Raw genomic sequence first — 21,743 nt, 5'->3', positions numbered from 1 at the left:
GAGGTCATGTAGGATGGAAACAGAAGCCTGCTCGTTGGATTTAGAAAACACAAAAATGAGACATTGGTTGCCTGGAGAGAGCAGTTTCAGGGGAGTAGATGCCAAAGAAACCAAATGAACTGCTGTGAGATGAGAGTGGAAAAGGAATGAAACTACAGGGACAGCACAGATAACTAACCCTTCCAGAAGTGTGGCTGTAAAGAGCAGGCAGGTTGGAGCTGGAGCAGAACATGGAGTCAAAGAAGATTGTTTTGTTTTTTAGGTAGGGGGAGACCTGAGGATGTCTAGATGCAAATGGGAAGAATAGGGCAGAGCTAAAGGGATTGGACTACACCAAGGAGCAAGATGCCCCAGGCAGCAGAGGGCAGGTTCAGAGACAAGGCGCTATTCTCATTGGGAAAACCAAGACTGCCTGGTGTATACGGGTCTTGGTTTGGGTTGGAGGCAGCTGGTCAGCAGGCACGTGACCTTTCTCTACAAGAGCCTATTCCCACACCACCTGCAGGCTGGCCAGAGTTGGGTGAGCAAGAGAAAGAGAGGGCAGAGCCTGGGTACGGCCTTTCTGCCCAGGCCTCGCTCCCACAGCTGCCCACAGTGCCACTATCTCCAGAGTCTCCTGGGTGCCCCGCCCGGCTGATTAAAGAGCCATCTATGCCTCATGTGGTTCTGGGCTAAGCTCTTTTCCACTGTGGCTCATTAAACTGCAGTTAAGCTGTCAGCTTGTTTTCTTACTTCTCGAGTGTCTTCTCTGAATATTGTCTACATTGGGCACATCTAGCTTCGGGCTTCGAAGTGTTGGCAAGTGTCAGAGGATCAGCTTTGCTCAGGATAGGTCTGGCTTAGACTGATGAAGCACTCATTTCTGCTCAAAGAAGAAAAGGCTGCCCTGCCCCCAAATAAAGACACGCAAACAGTATTAGAATGTAGTTGGTCAGGTTCTTGAGCCCACCCTTGTTGTAGAGAACCGTGAACTGGCACTTAATGAGAGATGCTCAGACAGCCTTGGCTTGAATACCCCCAGGGACACGGTGTCCATTGCCTCCCTGTCAGTTGTATCTATTGGTCCTAGTTCTTCAGAGCTGCCTAGAACATGACAGCCCTCGTAGCTCCTAGGACATCTCCCTCAGTGTGCACTTCTGACGAGGAGATGGCCGAGGCCACCCTCTGGATGAGGCCCGAGGGAGGCACGTATGGAAAACTAAGTGAGAGGAGCTGAGCATGAGGGGGGACAGGTGCTTGGAGAAGGCAGCAGAGCCCTAGACATGTAGTCAGGAGCTGCCCCCTTCACTCTGCCCGCTCCCTTTGGAACTGTGGGAGGGGTTGCTTCTGAGCCTTAAACTATCTTCACTCTGCTGACATGGGCGTAAGGGACACCATGGCTGCTGGCACATGGGCGATCTACAGTCTTGCCATTCTGAATGCGCTCCGCAGGGGCAAGCATGGGGGGACTGCCCAAACCTGGTGTCTGGTTACTTCGGTTTCCAGAAGTCAGAGCTGCTGGTTTGCTTTAAGGCTTGTTTATTTTTACCCCTCCTTGTTTCAGGAAAGATTAAAAGCAGCTTTAAAGAAGACTGAAAATGCTGCAGACAAACACAAATTAAGAAGAAGAAAGAAAATGAAAGGAACCTCTGCAATGAGTGAGTCCTGTTTACTAGGCCTTCTCTTTGGGCCTTTGCTGTTCACCGACCACCTGGAGGCAGGTTGTAGCTGGAGCTACAGTATTGGCACCATTATTGCCGTCACTTGGGGTTTTGGTTTTCTTTAGGTTGTTTGTACCTTTATGATATTTTATGATCCTTTTCGAAATGGTGATTATACATAGATTCTGTGAAAGAGGCATTAAAATGTGACTAATTTTCTAAACATTTACAGAAATAACAGTTCATTTTTCATGGTTTTCAACTTTCTGTGGCCCTCATACAACTTTTTATATGGAAATATCTCTTTGAATGTTTTGGATGGAAATTTCTTTGTGGTCTCCCCTAAACCCCCAACATCTGGTTAGCAGTTGCTTGCAAAAATAGTACTTTTCTTTTAAAACATTCATGTTTTTCAAAATTCTAACACAATTTGGTGTCTTCAATAACGGTTAAAGTAATGAGCCAACTTCCTTTTCACGTGTCACACCTCCCTGTGCAGTGACTCGGGGGATAGGACGTGAAGGAGTGGGTGATCCTCCCCGTCGTCTGCAGCCTGGGGGTTGCCATGGCGCTGGGAGCTGCCTCTGTGTGCCCTGCCTTACTCCTTCTTCACTGCATAGAGGGGTGCGTGGTGTTTAGCTGCACCCCTGTACTCTCCTTACGGTTTTGAACATTCTACTAAGTGGTAGACAAAAGCAACACATAAAAACACAGCCCCTTCCTCATCCCGCTGGCCCACCAAGCCACAGAGGGATGCTCTCACCAGACTGGTTAGTGAGACCAGCTTACCCTTGTGATGGGCAGCCATGGCTGGTATTCGGATGTCATCGTAGGACCTCCCATCAGTGAGGAGGATCATTAACTTCCTCTTGTTGGGCTTGGACTTCTTGAAGAGCTGTTCCAAGGCGAAGTTGATGGCAGCTCCCGTGCTGGTCCCACCACTCCAGTAGCCCACCGTCTTGATGGCATTAAGGATGTCAGCCTTGGTGCTGTACGTGTCAAACCCAAACTCAAGCCGCTGCTCATAGGTGTACTGCACGGCCCCGATGCGCGTGTCCGTCTCTGAAATCTCAAACTCTTTGCTGAGGTTGGCCACAAACTGGAGAACCGTGCGGAAGTTGCCCGTCCCCACGCTGCTGGAGCCATCAATGACAAAGCCGATGTCGGCCGAGTTGAAGCAGGTCTTGCTGCAGGCCAGCCGCTCGGTGTCACAGATCCGCTTCACCAGGGGCTGCACTGTCTTGTGGAGACTGAACCAGCTCTGCACACTGAGTGAGTAGAAGCCATTTGTCCTGCACGCAGCCTGGAAGACAGAACGGAGGGACGCCAGCCAGGTCAGAGGGTCAAATACCCAGTCTGTCACAATTACCCTCGGCCACCAGGGCAGGGCCAGGAGCAGACAGGCTCTTTTTTGTCTACACTAGTTAGTCCTCCTAAAGCTCTTTCTCCATCTCTGCTCACCTAGTCTGTCACTCGCTGGGGCAGAAACCCCTCATGTTATCTCTGAATGCCCTCCCACCGCCTCAGCCAGGTCTCTGTTTAGAGGACAGCCATCCATCAAGCAAATCCAAATGGAGGGGTGAAACTCTGGTTTCAGCTTCCTGTGTCTGCCTCTGCAGAGGAGTCAGCTCGTTTGTGCCGGCAGCCGGCCGTAAGATCGGCACCGGCGGGCACCGGCGTGTGGGAGGATTAACTCACGCTTTTGATCTGATTTGGAAAATAAGACACACAGGAGAAATAGCTCAAGAAACGTCTCCAGAGCGGCCCTGCACCAGCGAGAAGGTGCCCTTCGTGTCAGGTGTTGCAGTTCATGCCCTTGGAGAGACTCTCTCGTGACACCCCCGCCCCCTCCCACCAATTGGAATCATAACCCCTCTGAAAGGAAGGAACAGGCCGGGGAGAGCCAGCTGGGAAGCCACAGCCCCGAGTCCCTGAAACCGGAACATAAGTCTCTCTGCCTTTAAAACCCCATCACTGTCTACCCAACAACCCTGCCTCCAGGCAAAGAACTATTTACTTGTACCCGAGCTTGTTCCAGAAAAAATACAACGCAGCTGCAAGTGAGCTTCGAGCCACCTGGTTGTGTGCTCCTGGAAGTGACTGCGCTGATGTTCCCTAAGCGGAGCCTCCTCCTCGCCTGCCACTCCCTCTCCAGGGGTCACAGAGGGATCACAGACCCGATGTCGCCAGATGGACTCGTGTAATTAAAACTTTATTTTAAAACAAGAAATGACTTAAAAGGGCCCTAGGAAGTGTTTTTAATTGGTTTTATAAAAACCTAAATGCAGTTCCCAGAACTTTCCATGGACTAGGTGACATCTGAGGTGAGGGTTGAGGCTGAGCCGAATTCTAGGTGATGGGTGGAGAGAGGGGTTCCCCCCATTAGTCTGAGTCAAGGCCTGGTGGGAGAGGGAGGTGGTGCTGGACGCGGACAGGAGGCCAGTGGCTGCAGATAGGGCCTGTGTGTGGCAGTCGCAGCAGATGGCCAAGAGCAGCGTTTGAAAACATGATCTCCCTGACCTGGCTCGGTACCACCCTTCACTTGTTTATCAGATTGGTTAATTTGCAGGGTTCATGCATGCATACGCACTCGAGAGCTAGTGTATGGTGCCTGTGTGCATGCTTGTGTGAAGGCTCGCTGGGCTGCCTGGGTGATCCCATGCACTGTGGAAGAAGCCTGGAAAAGCCTCCTTGTGAGACCCGGGGGACACTGATCTTCCCATGGTGCTGGTGCCAACCTTAGTTCACCAGTTCGCCTGAGGGGTTTTGCTTTGAGAGGGTAATTCCAGGTTCCAGATGTACCAGTCCCTCACCAGAGGCCTTCCTGCCTAGAAGTTGAGCTGAACACTCATTTGAAGGAACAAAAACCAGCCTCAATGGCTCTTCCAGCTTTGCAAAGTGCAGGGAATCCTTACCACGTGTGGGTCTCTGGGCAGGTGCATACCTTGTTTGCAAAGTTGGGCTCTGTCACGTACTGTTTCTCGTTTTCCACGGCACCTTCAATGGTGATGAAGAAAATGTTGATTCCTGACTCTCTCGCAAGCCTTGAGGCCTCCTCCACCTTGTCCGTGGGCCAGCCATCCACCATCACCACGGCCACGTTGGGAGCGCCTCCTCTGTTTCCATTGGCTTTGGAAAAGAAGCTCTTGGTCACAAAGGAGATGGCCCGGCCTGGAAGAAAAAGAAAATTCATGCTTGGAGTGATTACGTTGATTAGAATGATAGGAATAGATCGCAGCAGCACGAAGAGGTCCATATTAACACCCTCATTCTCTCCCTTGCTTCTGTGGCTTCGTTTACCATGTTCACTGTCTTCAGGTGGACAATTCAGTGGTTTACAGACATCACAACGTTGTGCAAATGCTACCACTATCCATTTCCCTTCCTGGTTTCACTTCAAGTCTTTAATTTCTAATGGTCTCATATTTAAAAAAAAATAAAATGCAGGGGCTGGCAAGCAGGTAAGAAAGACTTTCATGGGAACAAAGAAGTCCCTTCTCTGCCTAGGTGCTGGGACCCTGCCCAGCCCCTAAACCGGCCCCGTGTTTTTTTGGGGGGACATGAGGTGGGGCCCATTGACCTGCATGACAGGAGCCTCTGTTTGGCCTCCTGAGGCTTGGGGTGTGCCTGGGACCCTAGGAGCTGCTGGGTGCGGAGGCCTGTATTCCGGGGTCAGGGGTGCCTTTTGTCTGGTTCCACTTCAGGGGTACAGGTGTGGCTCGTCAGGGAAGTGCTGCACCCACTAAGAGCTGATGCAGTTGTGTGTTCGCCCTGGTTTTTTGTCACCTGCTGGCTGTGTGGCGCTAAGTAGGTCACTCCCTGCCTCTGAACCTAGATTTCCATGACAAGGAACTGCCTCAGCTGAGAGTAACTGTCCTGAGGGACAAGGAAGCCTCCAACGTGTCTTTCCCAAACACATGTCAGGAGCCACATGGCCCTGTCAGGCATGGCTCTGCTGGTTGGGTGTCAACCTGCAAAGGCAGAGAGGTCGCAGGTTTGATTCCCAGTTGGGGCACATGCCTGGATTGTGGGTTTAGTCCCAGGTTGGGAAGCCCCTTTCAGGGCGCATACAAGAGGCAGACAATCAATGTTTCTCTCTTTCCTTCTCCTCTCTCTAAAAATAAATAAATAAAATCTTTAAAAAAAGAGCCTCAGGAAATTTTTGGAGTCAGGTGGGGTAACCAGCTGTCCCAGTTTGCCAAGACTTTGCCAGTTTCAGGACTGAAAGGCCCATATGCTCCTGGGCAAACTGGGATGACTGGTCATCCTAAAGTCAGCACAGCTGCATATAGTGAGGCAGGGTCCTTAGACTGGGTTCTGTGGACCCCTAGGGTAGGCCAGTGGGGGTGTGTATCCCTAAGTCCCTGAAATTATACAATGTTTTCTGTGTATAAGTATTATGAGGGGGGCCTAAAACAACAGAATTTATTTATAAAATAATTGTGTATTTATTCTCACATATTTAAACTTCAGTCGCCTTCAACGTACTCTCCATTCGACGCAATATGCCTATTGAGATGGTTTTTCCACTGCTCAAAACAGTTTTTTAATTCAGTGATTTTGATGCCTTTTAGTGCTTCTGCCATTTTTTGTTTCAGCACTTCCACATCAGCAACACATTTCCCTTTGAGGTTATTTTCATCCAGGGAAACAACAAATGTCACTCAGGGTGAGAGCGGCTGCACAGGGCAGGTGGGGCATGGGGTCATGCTGTTTTTGGTCAAACTTCTGAACACTCAGTGTGGTGTGGGCAGGTGCGTTCGTAAATCACCCGTCATGAAATGGGCAAATGCTTTGAAAGAGTCTTAAAAAAATATTCACTGAAGCTCAACACAGCCTCTCACACAACACCAGCTGGTGCACTGATACAGATGGGCTCCTGGAACACTCACCTGGTGGGCGAAGCCTGTACTACAAGGGGCCTGCCCTCCAGAAGGTATTTTCAGTTTTTCTTGGGTCCCCCCTCGTATTTGGGTAGAAGGGTCATAGCTTTCAGGTGATTCTCAAAGGGCTTCTCAATCCAAACAAAAGTTAAGAACTGCCTTCCTAAGGCTTTAGGATTGATGTCATTACACACAATGCTTCTCTGGTTTGGGCCAGCATCCTGGCCCATCTGGCTGGTATACTTGTACCTGTCGAATGAAAGGATCAACTGGCTGCTGGAGAAATGTCTTGGAGATTCCATGTGAGCTGATAGCGGAGAACACAGCTGCTAAGGGCAAAGCTTGGTTGCTGAGAACTGCCTTTATAACTAAAGCATAATTTCCCTCAAGGCCCAAGGGCCTGTGGCTTAACATTAGGTGCCAGTAGGCAGAGCACAGGGAGCCATAAGAAGAGCACCTTGACCTTACCCAATCTTAAATTTGGGGACCAGGGTCAATGAGTGCTCAACAGACATTTCATCTGCCTTCCAGTATGTCTTGAAAACAGACGCTTGAAATCTCAAAACTACATTTTTTAGAGACTCCGGCCACAGCTCCAGATTTGTATTAGCTTTGAGAATTGATGTACCTATGTGAGATTTAGAAGGTGAAACTGAGGCAGAGACTATACTTTTGATTGTGTTATTTCTTCTGACAAATATCTGTAGAGTATTTGACTTCTCTGGGGCAGTTTTAGCGGAGTTGCCTGTGTTTGGCCCCCAGCTTTGTAGGTGTTGCGGTGGTAAGATGCAGAACTTCAGTTTTGTGGGTGTGAATGGAGCAGGCGGGGCATGGTTTTGGAGCTGGCAGCTATCTCAGAAGCTCCCTGATCGTGGTGGCCTCCTGGTTGAAGCAGATTCCTGAAGAGACCATGGTGGTGGGATTGAGAAAGAGATTTCCTGGTCTTGGGAGAGGCAGGCCCTCGGAGCCCTGGGTCTGCAGGAAGCTTTTAGAAGCCATCTTCTGAACTGGAGTTCATTTCCCTGTTTGCATCCCATTCCAAGTAACTGTGGCTCACTTCTTCATTCCCTTGGACTATGATGGTGAGACCACGTGCCCCAGGAAGTGGACAATCAGCCCTCCCTGTGCCCCCAAAGCCAGACCACCATTTAGAAACCAATACACTGGCACGGGCTCTTTAGCAGCCTGTGAGCTTGGTCAGTGTGAAGCGGTTTCCTAACGCCAAGTCACTGCTGAATGAACTTAATAAAATGGAGTTTCTGGGCCTGCCCGGCTGAGAACCAGAACTTAGACTCCTGGTATTCCCCCTCCCCCATGGCTCAGAATTCACAGGTGAACACAAGGAACACGTCTGTCTCGGCACAGTCATCACGGAACAGAAATGGCTTAGAATAAGATTCCCAACTGAAACTTCCTGCGTGGAACTGGTTATGAAGTTCAAGGGTAAATAGTCGGTGCCTGGTGGTGCAGTAAGGAAGCAGTCACAATAGCAGTCCCGCTTGTCCTGAGAAAGCTGCCATCCCGAGGAGCCAGGCACGCTGGAATGCTCCAGAGCGTGTGTGATATAAATTCTTGTCCCCGAATCTATGGTAATACTTGAGAAAAGGCACAGATATTGTGTGAATCATCCCTTGAAGGATTATTATTATTATTTCATCCTCTTAGTTATAATGCTAGAAGACAGTTATGGTGAATGAGAACCGAGATAGCAAGATAGAATGAATCTGGGTCACATACCTACATTAGACAGCCCTCCTCTCTGCGTAATTTTCTCTATGGCTGTCTTCAGATCTCGGGAATTCATGTGAGTTTTGAGGTTAAATTGGGTAGCAGGGTTGTCTCTGAAGAGTCAGAACAAGAAATAAAAATTAGGTAGACAGTTATTACCTTTGGAGGAAAGCAGAAATCACAGTTGATTCTTCTATATACACATCAAACGGAAGCTGCCTCAGTAAAATGCCCCACTGTGGACAGAGGTAATGGTGAGAAGTGGGGGCTGGGCTCCTCCCCAGTGTGTACAGAGGAAAGCAAGCTGGTTCAGACTTCAGAAGGGGTGGGTTCTAGTTTTGACTGTGTCATTTCTTAGCTGTGTGACCTTGAGAAGTCATTTAACTTCTCTGGGCTTCAGTTTCTTCATCTAAGTAAAAACAAAGGTAATAACAGTCATACAGCTAAAGAGCAGGACCGTTGTCAAGTGGGATTTTGCAAACGTAAGGATGTCCCCAGATTGCCCCAAACCCTCCTACCCAGAAAGAAAACCTCAGCCGTTAGCCACTCCCTGGGAGACCCCTGCACTGGAATTGCATCATAACAGCGGTGTCAAGCAAAAGACACCCCTTCAACTTTTCCATGGTGTAGTTCCTGTGACTGGGTGAGAATATTCAAACCTCACGCAGATCAGCATCTATTCTGTTGAAGCCTGACAGAGAGGAGCTGGAGTGAATTAAGTGGAGAAGCAGAATGATCATGCTTCTCGAGGTTGGAGAATCCCTGGGGAAGCTGGGGGAACAGGCTGGGGGCCCAGGAGCAGTGGGCGGGGAAGAACTTTTGTGAGCAGGTGGAAGGCATGCAGGGTGGGATGGGGGTGCTGCGGGGGGTGTGTGTGTCCATGCCCCGGGTGATGTGCAGATGTGCAGTGAATCCCCGTCTCATGAAGCATTGATGCTTAGCCAAGGGTAGGGGTTCGTGGGAGTGTGACCTCTACGGTCACACAGGGACCCTATACTCCAGAGGAACCTGCACTTGGTTCATTGTTCTGGTACTGCCGTCTTGAAATTCTTAATAATTTTTGGATAGAGTCCCTGCAAATTATGTGGCTGGTGCTGGCTGCAGGTTGCTAAGTCCTCAAGGAGAAGGTGAAGGAGACTTTTAAAAGCAGCCTTTTAGACACCAGCAGTGGATCCAGGAAGAAGCAGCTTTAGGCAGCTCCAGATTGGACGTCGAAGGTGCCTCCAGTGGAGTCTGTGAGTCTTTCAGAGGACCTGGCAGTGCGGTCACCGAGGAGCCAGTCCCGGGGACCTGGGAGGAGACATTCTCTGCTTCCCTCCCTCTTCCCTTGCTCCGTCCCTACTTGCTGACCTTCCTAGCTATCTGAAGGTCACCTATGTCAGAGGAGAATTCTAAAGATGCCCCTCGGTCTTCCATTGTATTAATAAATATGGGAAGCCAGACTGGTTCTAAGACAGAACCAAAGCAGCCACCATCAGGGAAGACAAAGGAAGGTTGAAAACAAGCTCAATCAAAGTGGACGTTGGGCAAAATCCAACGAGGTGAAATGCTACCAGATGAAAACCAAGTTCTAGTTTAAGATTAAAAAATAAAACAACAAAGCAAACTGTAAAATGGAGAAATGTAGGCATTTAACAGACTGGAATTCACCATCAACCTACAGTGTGAAGCCTTGTGAACTGCGGCTGCTGTAATACAACCCACACACAGGTCGCAGGGAGGAGGAATCACAGTGATGTCTGTTTGTCTCTTTCCCTCTGGGCACCAGGGCTTGCAGGGTTTTATCCCTGCCAATCAATTTCAATAAAAGCTTTACTTGCCTCCCAGGCTCCACCTTTGCCTACTCATGGAACCTATCAGTACCTGTCAGTCAAGTCCCGTAAATTCCTCTATATACTATCACTGACTTTTACTCCCTCCTCGGTATTTCTGTGGTGACCCTCTGAGTTCAGGTCCCCGTATTTCTTGTTGGTCCTATAAGAGCCTCTGTGTTGGTCTCTGCAATGCTAGTTGTGTGCATAACTACTAGAGAACCCATCATCACATTCAGCTCTGACCGTATAATTCTTCTGCTCAAAAATCATCAGAGGGCCCTATTGTTAAACTTCATTATTTTGGCTTTCAAACTCACCCATAATTTAATTCCCACCTATCATGTTTATTCTGTTCTGTCTCTCAATATCTACATTCTACTCAGAATGAGCTCCTCGCTATTTCACTGATTTTCTCACTTTGTGCTTTTGTTCATTGGTTCCTTAATCTGGAAAATGCAATCGCTCACCCTCCAAGCTGCAGCTGCCTGTCACCCGGACCCCCCAGCCCCAGGTGACAACCCCTGTGCCTGACTCAGCTTTCTCTAACCCTCAACAGTGTGCACAGTATGTGGTCCTGGCAGGTACACTTCAAAGTTTTGAAGAAACAAATACTTCTTTTTTCTTCCACCCATCTCTGCCTCCAAAAGCCTGTGTTCCCCAGGGTGCTGTCTCGGTCATGCAGGCCTCCGTAATTAAGCTCTTCCCTGGGAGATCCCGTCTGCTGCAGCGACCATTCACCTGCCAGCAGCTGTCCCATGTGCATTGGTCTGTCCTCTCTCTCAAACCCCAGATGTACATGCAATGACTTCCATACGTTACCATCTGGAATGTACCCTGTGGCTGGGGGTGGTCCGCCAGCACCCCAGGTTTCATATTTCCCAAACTGAAGTCATTCACCTCCCAAACGTGCTCCACCCAACCACCCATGTCCCCTTCTGGATTCCCTTTTCTGACTCATTAAGTCATCCCAGCCTTCTTGACATTTGCTGACATCTTCATCCAGGGCCATGTCCTGTCAGATGGGCGTCTTGAATATCTCTTGTATCTCCTCTCCCTTCTGTTCTCAAGTTTGGACTTGCACCTTAACTCTTTCCTGGATTATTGTTACAGCTTCCTACCTGGTATGCCTGTGTCCATACTGGCTTCTGCAGAGGGTGCTTTATCCAGCAGGGCTGAGCAGAGGCGGATTAACCGAATAATACTGATACCTCTTCTAAAGGCCCAATTTTGTATTTGTAATTTTATGTTTTCTTAAAGAAACCCCCAAATTGCATAAGTTTCAGGGTCCATAAAGTCTGGATCTTTCCTTGGAGACAAAAAAATATGAACTTTTTCAGGACCCAAAAGAAAAATTTGAAAAAAAAATATTGGCTATAAAATAAGAAAAGGCAAAATTGATATTTACCATAAGATATATGTAATTGTCTACCAAATAACACTATACTTCATTAGTTGTAAAAACTTTAACTCATAAAACTTTAATTACATTTAGAAATTATTTGTTGGCTAGATTTCCTTACTTTGTAAGATTTCCCGAGTATGTCTGTTCAAGGTGAAATCATAGCTGATCACAAATTAAGTGTTGCTCATAAATAAATAATTTAAAAAGCAAAAATATAAAATTTTCTTTCACAAGTTCTTTTAGAAAAAAGGTATTTAAATGTAGAACCCCATCACCTTGTCACAGCCATGCTGTCCCCCAGAACCCCATGTGGGCACTGCCTTAATGTTGATCACTTTGTAGAGCAATTGTTGATTACCTGTCTCTTTGCTATACTATGTAAATGATGGGGTCTCTGTTATGTGTGAGAGTTATGTTCTATAAAGTCACTGGCAACATCAGATTAGCAAGTACTGAGCCATTGCTCCTAGGAGACATACAGGGTTAGGTTCCCATGGGCCTCTGGTCACAACATTTGCATCAATAGATCAATACATAAACTTGATTTATATATATTTCTGTCTGAAGAAACCTAATTTATGTTTCTTACAAATAATTAGTGACATGCAATATTTCTATAAACACTAACTGAAATGTGTTTAACATTTTGCTGATGCTGGGTAATGCTAACATAAATATGTTTCACTTTCAGCCTCACAGTACTATACACTATGTTTTCTTTTTTTAAATCAGCTATCATTTCATGAAATTATAAGTTCAGCCACTTTTTCATAACCTCAACATGTACTATAGACGTTACTTCAGCACTTTCCAGAGCAGACTCACACACAGATCAGCAAATTTCCTCTTTTTCTAAATGTATCAAATCATTGATTCCTTAACTTTGAACTCATGACCAACAGCACTATAACTCATGCCTAAAGGAAACTTCTCTAACAGTCGTGTTTTCTCCGTAAGCACATTACAACCTTCTGCTAGTGAGAACCCTAGCCTGCATTTCAGCGCTGCACTCGGGGCCATTTTATTTGTTTCGTTTTTTAGAGTTGAGATATAGTTGATACATAGCGTTCATTAGTTTTAGATGTATAACATAATGATTTGATGCAGGTACATATTGTGAAATGATTACCAGAATAAGTTAACATCCATCGCTACACAGTTACAATTATTTTTCTTGTGATAAAAAGTTTTAAGCTCTCTTAGCAACTTGTAAGTATATGTTACAGTATTGTTAACTATAGTCACTGTGCTCCACATTGCCTCCCTGGGATGGATTTATTTCGTAACCGCAAGTTTCTACCTTTGACCACCTTCACCTGTGTCATGGGGGGCCATTTTGAATAGCGAAATCACCAACAGAAAAGTGTAAAAGTGCAATCAAAAGTGGCATTAAGCAGACTGTGAGAAGAGTACTTGGCTACAGGACGAGAGCTGCAACAAGAGGGCAGAGCATGGCCTTGTTTGACCTCCAGGAATGTGTGTGTTGAGGGACTCAAATTTCCCCCTCTCTGCATGTCTAGAAACGACCGAAAGTGCCACAAGGAATTGATTTTGGAGTTACAAATAAATTTTAGGGGGTAGGTGTTTTTGTAAATATGGAATCTGTAAATTATGAAGATCAGCAGTAACCTCCTTGAGAGCAGGCACTATGTCGCAGTATTTCCTGTCCCTAGGACTGATCGTACAGAGGTAGCAGATACAACTGTAGAGTAACTAAGTGAAGAAAGAAAGCTCAAATGTCCTCTCCTCCCTTGGCACATCGTGGGTGGAGTTGAACACTCTGTCTCGGAGCTCCACACAGATCACACTCTCCCTCTGTGACGTCACTGAGGGAGATGAAGCCATCCTCAGAGGCAGACACATGAGCTATTCATATACCCAATGAATAGATGCTTTTAATTTTATTTAATGTTATTTCTTTTAAAAATATTGCCTCCCATACTCGATGGTGAAATCCTGAAGAACAGAATCTCTATCACATTTATTTATTTACTTTTAATGGATTGAAAGTTTGGATGAGAGGACCTCTGAAACTCTTTCCAATTGCTAAAATTATGACGAGGGGCAAAAACCACAGGTCATCCACCGAGGGACTTAGAGGCAAAAGTGATCAAACCACTTAGATTAATTTTACCTCATTATCCCCTGCAAATGGCATGGTGCTTGGTACATGGGAAACACTCAATAAATCTTTATTAAGTTGTAATGAAATCATAGGAATGAATGATAAGTCTTTTACCTGCAGGCGGTGGCAGCTCTCAGTCCCAGCACATGGTGTATGTGCCCTTTTTCCAGGATATATGGGCTGGTGGCCTGACAGCCTAGCCTGGCTACTTTTCAGAGGCGTAGGCTTTGAAATGTTCAAAGAAGTGCACCACTACGTTTTCATGTAAATAACCTTTTAATTTATAATTTTATTATAAGGTCTCATTAAAGGAGAACACAGTTTTTTTTTTTTTAGTACCATCAAAGCTTTCCTTTGAAAATAAGAGAAAAAATAAAGAAGTTTATAGCTCAAAGAGAAAACATAAAGTTGTTTTTATGTTTGGAAGAAGAGTTAGGACTAATGAGGAGACATTCTGGAGATCCAGAATTTGGCTGTGCATGCAAAGGGATTATTTGTGCAATAGAAAACGTACAAGAAGAAAGAGAGAACACCTGTAGGAAATGGGTGATTTCTCAGGATGCTTGGGGGCCTGCGGGTAGGGAACTGGGGCTGATATCAGTGTTTTCAGACCTCCCTGATGATCAAACTTGCCTGGGGTATTAATTAAACTACACAGATCACTAGGCCTCCTTCTGGAAGAAACTCAGTTTAGTAGGTCCGGACTGGGGTCTGGGAAGTGTTTAATAAACAAAGGACCCAGCTGAAAATGACCCTCAGGAAGAAGGTTCGGGAAGCCCTGGATCCCAGAGGCCCCCTGAAGCCCCTTGGCAGTCCGAAGGCTCCCATGTGGTTCAGGTCCCGGAGCCTGCTGGTTTGCCCCACTGCGCGTTCAGCTCCGTGAAATGAGCTTCTTGAATGAATTTGTGTGCCAGCAGAGACGTATTAACTACTCATCATTCCCTATGGCAAGAAACTTTCAAAATTGTTTCCTTCAAGAAGATGTCAACTTAAGGGTACAATAAGATAATCTAAATATTTAATTTGCTCTTTTAACTTTCTTAATGGCTAAAATGTGGTGATGGGTGGACCCTTTGCTGAGATGAACTGTGCCTACGACTTCAGGAAGACGTCCTAGGGCTGGACGTGCCGGCAGCTGCAGGCTGGGTGGCAGGCTGGGCTCTGGAGGGCGGTGCCTGGCTGAAAGGAAAATTATTCGGCCCCATACTCTTAGAGGGCTGAGCAGTAGGGCCAGCCCAGTGGCCCCTTGTGAGAAGACACTGGCCCTTTCTCACATTTCCTGGGATCAGAGATGGAGAGCTGGGACTTATCATGGAATTTAGTTTTTAGATGACTGTTTTTTAAAAAAATAATTAGTAACAATAACTCCATCCATCCACCAAAAACTAAAAAATGAACCTGCATGCCTCTTCTTGCCCGAGGAAAGGTGGGTGCGCAACCTGCTGACCCGGGAGGAAATGCAGGCTCGCCGGTTTGGTCTGTGGCCATGTCACGGGTTCAGTAAGCGCCGGGACAGGAATGTGGTGGCATCAGGGCTTCCTGAACTCATCCGATCATTGCTCACCTGGGGGACCTTGTTAAAATGTGGGCTCTGACTCTGTTGATCCGAGTGAGGGCTGGGATCCTGCCTTTCTAACAGCCTCCCTGATGGTACTTGAAGTAGCAGTGTCTCGGAGGATGCTGTAAGAATCATGAACATCAGCCGTGGAGTAGCCGGTGACAAGAGGAAGGGAGGAGGATGAATAAGAAGCCTACAGCAGGGAAGAGGAAGGCTGAGAAGAGGAAGGGGGATGGAGCTCCTGGGACCCCTAGACTGGTAACCTGAGGGAGGTGGGGGGGCTGGTCCAGGGGCCCAGGATTCACTGGAGGACAGCACAGGCCTGAGATGATACTTGTGCCTTCACTTTCTGCTTGTGCAATGGAATCCCTTGGGGAGCGCTAAAAATTAATGATGCCACACTCAGGAATTCTGATTTAATTGATCTGAGGTTTGGTATGGCCACTAGAAGTTTTCAAAAGCTCCCCAAGTGGTTCTGATGTGCATTGCGTTGACCATCTGCTTGTCTTTGCATCTAGAGATCTAGGGAGAATGGTCTCAGGGGGCCTGGGATAAGCCCCGTGCCTATGCTGTGGGGGTCCAGGGGGAGCCGTTGAGGGAAAGTGGAGGAAGTCAAGTGCAGTCCTGTTATTGGTACCTCTGGGAAAGCTGCATGGTGGGGAATAGAAAAAGGATAAGATTTTTGCACAAACTGTATTCATAGCTCATTCAGCCTGGAGACTGTGTCCTGTGGAGTGTGGCTCCAGGGTTCGCCTGCCTGTCTTAGAGAGGAGAGAAGTGGCACAGTGAGGTCTTTGCATGTGCCATTAGGCCCTGAGAGCCTTCCAGGCAGAAGCCCGGCACCTGCTCTGGGATCCTGTTAGTTGCTGTGAAGGCGAAGGAGGCTGACAGGGCAAAAATAGCACTGGGTGGGGTTGTGAGGACTGTGTTCCAGGTGGGTGCTGCCACTCTGTATCTAGGGAGCTGAGCAGTCCCTTCCCCTCTCGGGAGTTGGTAACTCTCAACCTTTGGCTAGAGATTGCAATTACGGGTTAAAATACTGACTTCTGGGTATCTGCCAGATTCTGGTTTAATATTAATAGGTTTGGGTGAGGGCCAGGCCTCAGCACTTTTACAAGCTCCCTGGGAAGTACCAACGTGAAGTCAGGGTGGGCAGCTCCTCCCTGCCCTGTGGTCCCGGGGTCCTGGCCCCCCTCCTGCTGCTGGGTTCTGTGCCTGGGCCCTTGCACCCTGCCCCAGTGCAGACTCAAGTCAGTGTGACACAATGGTCCTCCCTCCAGGTGTACTTGCTTTCTGTTGTAAACTCAGTGACTTAAACAACATATTTATTAGTTCCAGAGGTCAGAGGTCCACCCTGGATGTCTCTAGGCTAAAATAAAGGTGTCCAGGCTGTGTTCCTTTGTGAAGGCTCTGGGGAGGATCATTTCCTTGTGTTTTGCAGCTTCTATCTGCCGCCTGCATCTCTTGTCATGCCCCTGCCTCCATCTTCAAAGCCTGCAGCCACATCTCTGATCATTCTCCCACAGGCACATCCTCTCTGACTGATGATAACTGGGAAAGGCTCTCTGCTTTTAAGGAGTTGTGTAATTGGATTAGGACACCCAGATAATCCAGGATAATCTCCCCCTCAGAATCCTTAACTCGAATCACACCTACAAAGTCCCTTTTGCCAAGTAAAGTGGCAAGCATCATCACAGGTTCCGGTGATTTGGATGTGGCCGGCTGGGGGTGGGGAGGCTGTTATTCTGCCCCCCACACCAGACCTGGCATTTCACTTCTTCCCTCCACTCTGATTGTCCCACAGTTGGTGGCTGGTCCACAACAGCCTCTGGGCATCCTTTCTGCTTTTTTGGGGGCAAGAAAGGAGGCTCAGGTGAGTGCATGGCAGACAGTGTTCAGTCTGGGGCTGAGCGGAAGAGAAAGGAGATGCAACCCAACTCAGAGCCACTCCCTAAAACACAGGACAACTGTCAGAATCATGAGGCAACAAAAAAAAAAGAAAGAAAATCTACTTTGTTTTTTAATGAAGGAATGCTCACATTTTGCTTTGTTCTAAACTGTTGCCTAATGTTGATATGCTAGGGTTGATGACACAGTTCTAAAGAACATGTGCATTTATGCCGACCTGGGGACTAAAGTGAGATCACATTAGGGGTCTAGGGGGCATGGACCCTGTGGATCGGGGCTGCAGCTACAGCGCAGGCTGCTGGGCCTTGTTCATTGTTTACTGGAGTTCATCTAAGAGCTACTTGCTCTGCCTGTTCTTTCACTTCACCTCTTAGTGCTCCTGCTGGCATCAAGTGCAATCACAAGCTGTTGGCTGCATTAATTCTGAAGCAGATTGTGTGGGCAAAACAAGGGCTCGATCCTTGGCCTTTTGTTCAAGTGAGTGTCGCGGTCCTCAGTTTGGTGGAAAGCTTCCATTATCAGAAGCTTTCTGGGCAGGTGAGAAAATCTCTGCTTTGAAGCCCATTTTGTTTGACATTTTAGGGATTAACCCAAGATTTAATATCTGCCCTCTTCCCGGCGGCCATGCACTTAACTGTGTGTGCTTGGGAAAGTCCCCCAGCCTCTCTGAGTCGGTTTCAAACACAGCCTCTCTCACAGGGGGTAGGTGATGATTGTGGAAAGGATGTTGTGGTTGTTGAGAGGTTTACGTAACTGGGGGTTACAAGCCTCTGCACGTGCAGAGAGGGGGAACGTGGCAGAGGAAGTATGCTAGCATCACGGTGGTGGCGGCTCACCCCTGGCCTGGGCCAGAGGTAGAATGCAGTCAGTGCAAGCGGAAGTTAAGAAGGAGCAGAAACCAAGAGCCTGGTAGAGGACAACACCAGTCTGCTGAGAGGAGAACTGAGTGGACCAACAGAGAGACAAGGAGAGGCAAGGAAAGAAGGAGGGAGGGAATGACCCACGCCCTGTCAGTCCTGTGACCTCAGCCTCCCTTCCCCTGGGCTACCAGGACTGGTTTTCTGTTTCTTACACCCAAAAGATTGGTGTGTAGGCTACTTAGGGATCAGAATGTGGAATGAACATTGCATTTGGTGAATCAGACCATGTTTATACTTCTTGTATTTTTATTTCTGACTTGCCTTTCTTTCCCCTTTAGTAGTTAGTGTATTTTCAATTCTAAATTTAAAAGTCTCAATCTAGACATGAAAGTTTAAATCCTGACTCGGCTTTCCTGAGGGAAAGCAAGGGAAAGAGACCTTCCTGGGGAGCCTTGAGGACCAGCGGCCTCCATAGTTTCGTGCAGGCGAGAAGCCTGAGAGGAGGGGAAAAGCCAGGTACAGAGGCTTCCCTCCGTGACCGGCTCTTGCCCAGCCTGTCTCCCGTTCCAGTACTTGTTCTTGAGGGGGTGGCTTTTTAGAGCCTCATTTCCTCACTGTAACGTGAGGCTTCAGGTGGCACCAGGAGCTTCTAAGTCCCCAGTGTACAGGGGTCATGAAGTGGGCGTCGGAATCCAGTGAGAACCCCGAATACAATGGGAGGACTCAGTTTCCCAGTGTGCCAAGCACTGGCTCCTCCTGCTTTTCCTTTTCCAGAAACACAGGCCCTATCTTTGCATCTGCCTCTGTCTCCTTGCCCTTTCCTGCCCCACTGCCTTCCTTTCTGTGCACCAAGACCATTTGGTAAAGAAAGGATCGGAGGGGAAATCCCAGGCAAGCAAACTAGACAGCTGCAATCAAAAGCAATTTTTGCTGGGTGCATGGATTTCCCCTTTGGCCTCATCACACACTTCTAATGCCGCATGCCAAACTGTTTTGTTCCCCACGTCCCACTGGTGGACGTGTAAACTCAGTGCATGCCATCATTCCATTATTGATCGTCCCACCTCATGGGAACCCAAGGCTGCAGGGGAGAGGCGGCTCATCCAGTCTGCCAGCCCAACATATTCATTTATTGGATATCTTCTGAGTACAGAGCCAGCCCCTGAGTTACAGGATGCCAGGGCTGGCAGAGACCCGATAAATCATCTGCTCTGCCCCAGAACTTTACAGATGGCAGCACTTACATGGAGAGGTTAAGTGACTTGCTTAAGGTCACCCAGCAGGACTCAGGCCAGATTTCAAGGTGGCCTGTCACCAGTGCATTGCGCTTCCCATTCCACCCTGTGGCTGTAGGAGGGTGAAGATGATCGATTAGTTTTTATGAGTGCTAGAGGGAGTGAAAACAGACACATTTTCCTTCCGTGCTCCAAATTAATAAGGCCCTTGGGTAGGGAAAAAAACAAAAAAAGACAAGTAGCAAAGACATTTTTAGAAGGAAAAATTGGAAAGCATGGAGGTAAACTCTTAGCTGTAAATGGTGATCACATTAGGAAAATGTGGGGGAAAGGTTTTGTGGGTTTATTTTGGAGGGGTGTCTTGAACTATTTTTCCTTCTCTGCTGTATTTGTTCTTTCATCCACGTTCTTTCTCATCAGCACACAACACTATTCTGCTGTCATTTTTCTTTTCCTTGGCATATTTATCACCTTATTTTCATATTATGCTGTAAGCTTTGGTATATGCAGCTTTTAAAGCAGCTATTTTTAATGCAAGATGACACAGCAAGCTTTGAACCCCCAATAAAATTGACCGGGGACATCTGGCACTAAAACACTTCCATTTCCTCCCTGGAGAAGCTCGCTATTCATGTTCTATCTTTGAAAAGTGACACAGGAATGAAATAGGGTGACATTTTGAAAACAAGAAAACAATGACCAAAAAACCCCACTTATTTTCCTATTTCAAGTTATATAAAATCCTCAGGACAGAGCATTTGACATTGAGAGTTGACATTTGCGGCAATTGGTTATTTTTCATATATTTGACTCTAACTATATACGAGTCAGTTAACTCATCTACTAATTTTTCTTCACAGGAATAGAAGATGGTACGACATATGTTATTGGAATTTAATTCTAAAAATACTTGTGATAGTTATTATGCAAATGAGGCATTTTTGCTTATTTCTTTTGACAACTCCAAAATAAGGATTCTAGTGTCTTTAATATGGCAATCTCAGTTCCAGTGCTGCTCTGGGAAGTCCTCAGGACAGGTCTGAAGGCCTAGAGACCCCCTGGGTGTTGTCAGGCATGAACGTTGCTGCTTTTCAGGAGGAGCAAATCAGCTGTGTTGCAGCTTCTGAGCAAGAGGCACCAAGGTCTAGGTTAGTTTCCAGTTCAAGGTGAAGCTGCAGATCTGTGGGGAGGGAGGGGTCACGTTGGGTCCAACAGTCCTTTGAGGAGAGTGAGATAATTATCCTGCCCTGAGTGTCTGTGGGTTAAAAGTTGACCTATTATTTAAAATTCATGTTTGCCTGGCCTTTTCATTGTTTGCTTGTTATCTGTCAATATCTGTATATCTGTTTTAGGGAGAAACCAATTTATACCAGAAATAAGATTGACTTGTTATCCCAAATAAGAGAAAGGTTGAGACTGGATGTCACTCAATGAACCCTGAATTTCTATTCTAACTAAAATAAAACAAATTGGGGACAGACACCTGGTGCTCAGCTGAGTGATGGGGGCTACTCCCCTTCCCACCCAGTCTCTGCATTGCCTGGGGAGCTTTTCCACCACCAGTGCAATGACCTAAGGTTATCTGGAGAAAGAGAGAGTTCATCCTAAAGGACCACGTTGTCTAGGAGTCTTACTTACATGTAGGAGCACAGGGTGCGGCCCCTCAAACAAATGCTCTAATAGTCAGTGTTCAAACGCATCCACCTTGATCTACAGACGAGGAAACTGGAGATGAGAGAGATGAAGGCCTAGCCCAAGGCCGCACAGCTGAGCTCACACTTGAACCCAGAGATCCTAACACCCGCATAAACCCTCCGCCAGTCACAAGCACAACTACCATTTACTTACGAGTGTTTATTAATCTGTCCCTTCAGGAAGTCTCAGATCTCTCAGATGGTATCTGAACTGCTTCGGTTTCTTTCATTTACATTAGTATCATGGAAGCGAATGAATCTGTGCTCTAGGATGTGTTGGTATTATTTGAGGCACAAAATGAAGCATGCGGCTTTACTTGGTTTTGGAATTCAGAATAGCACTTACCCATACTGAACAACACCCATCAGTGGACCCGCCGGGCCAATGTCAAGAGCCTGGGCGATGTCAGCCAGGAACTGCTTCTGGATTCGGAATCGACGTTTTCCAATGCTCGCACTCCCATCAATTAAAAACGATAAGTCAACTTTGCAGTCTGAGGAAGGAAAAAAGGCCCTATTATTCTGATTATCTCTTGCTGCATTTACCTGTGCATTCTCTCACTCCCCTTTTTCTCCACCAGAGCCCCCTGAGATTCAAAGAAAAGAAAGTAAAAGAAGTAGCAAGATGCAGTGTATATTTATTTATTTACACCCATAACAGATTTTCACTGGGCACCAAGGTCTTAGATATGTGAGCTAGTACTTATTACAATAGCTGCTTTAGAATTCTCTGTATCAGCCATAATTCCAGACTCCGCCAGAAGCAGGGACCTCCCGGTGAAGTTTGGGAAGGCCCTCAGTAAGTTTCCTGGGCTCAGACCATATTAAGTGCGGACCCCCAGACATGGGCATTCACTAGGACTGATTCCCAGGAGCTTGTAGTCTTTCACACTCAT

The 21,743-nt window shown here is 47.2% G+C and overlaps 1 protein-coding gene across 2 annotated transcripts in view; it reads right to left on the bottom strand.

Annotated features, from left to right (window-relative positions):
• Nucleotides 1-21,743, bottom strand: part of VIT (vitrin) — a 93,877-nt gene that overhangs the window by 2,093 nt on the left and 70,041 nt on the right. For both annotated transcript variants that reach the window (XM_028516159.2, XM_036027853.1), the window contains 4 exons: nucleotides 21,194-21,341; nucleotides 8,261-8,364; nucleotides 4,585-4,811; nucleotides 2,430-2,943 (listed from right to left, as the gene is read on the bottom strand). In XM_028516159.2, the coding sequence (XP_028371960.1) occupies nucleotides 2,430-2,943; nucleotides 4,585-4,811; nucleotides 8,261-8,364; nucleotides 21,194-21,341 (993 nt within the window). The remainder of the gene's footprint in view (nucleotides 1-2,429; nucleotides 2,944-4,584; nucleotides 4,812-8,260; nucleotides 8,365-21,193; nucleotides 21,342-21,743) is intronic.

Source organism: Phyllostomus discolor, chromosome 6 (assembly GCF_004126475.2).
Source record: "Phyllostomus discolor isolate MPI-MPIP mPhyDis1 chromosome 6, mPhyDis1.pri.v3, whole genome shotgun sequence".
In the NCBI taxonomy this organism is placed as follows: Eukaryota; Metazoa; Chordata; class Mammalia; order Chiroptera; family Phyllostomidae; genus Phyllostomus; species Phyllostomus discolor.
Note: the sequence above shows the minus strand (reverse complement) of the source record. Positions and strands in the feature narration are given on the sequence as shown.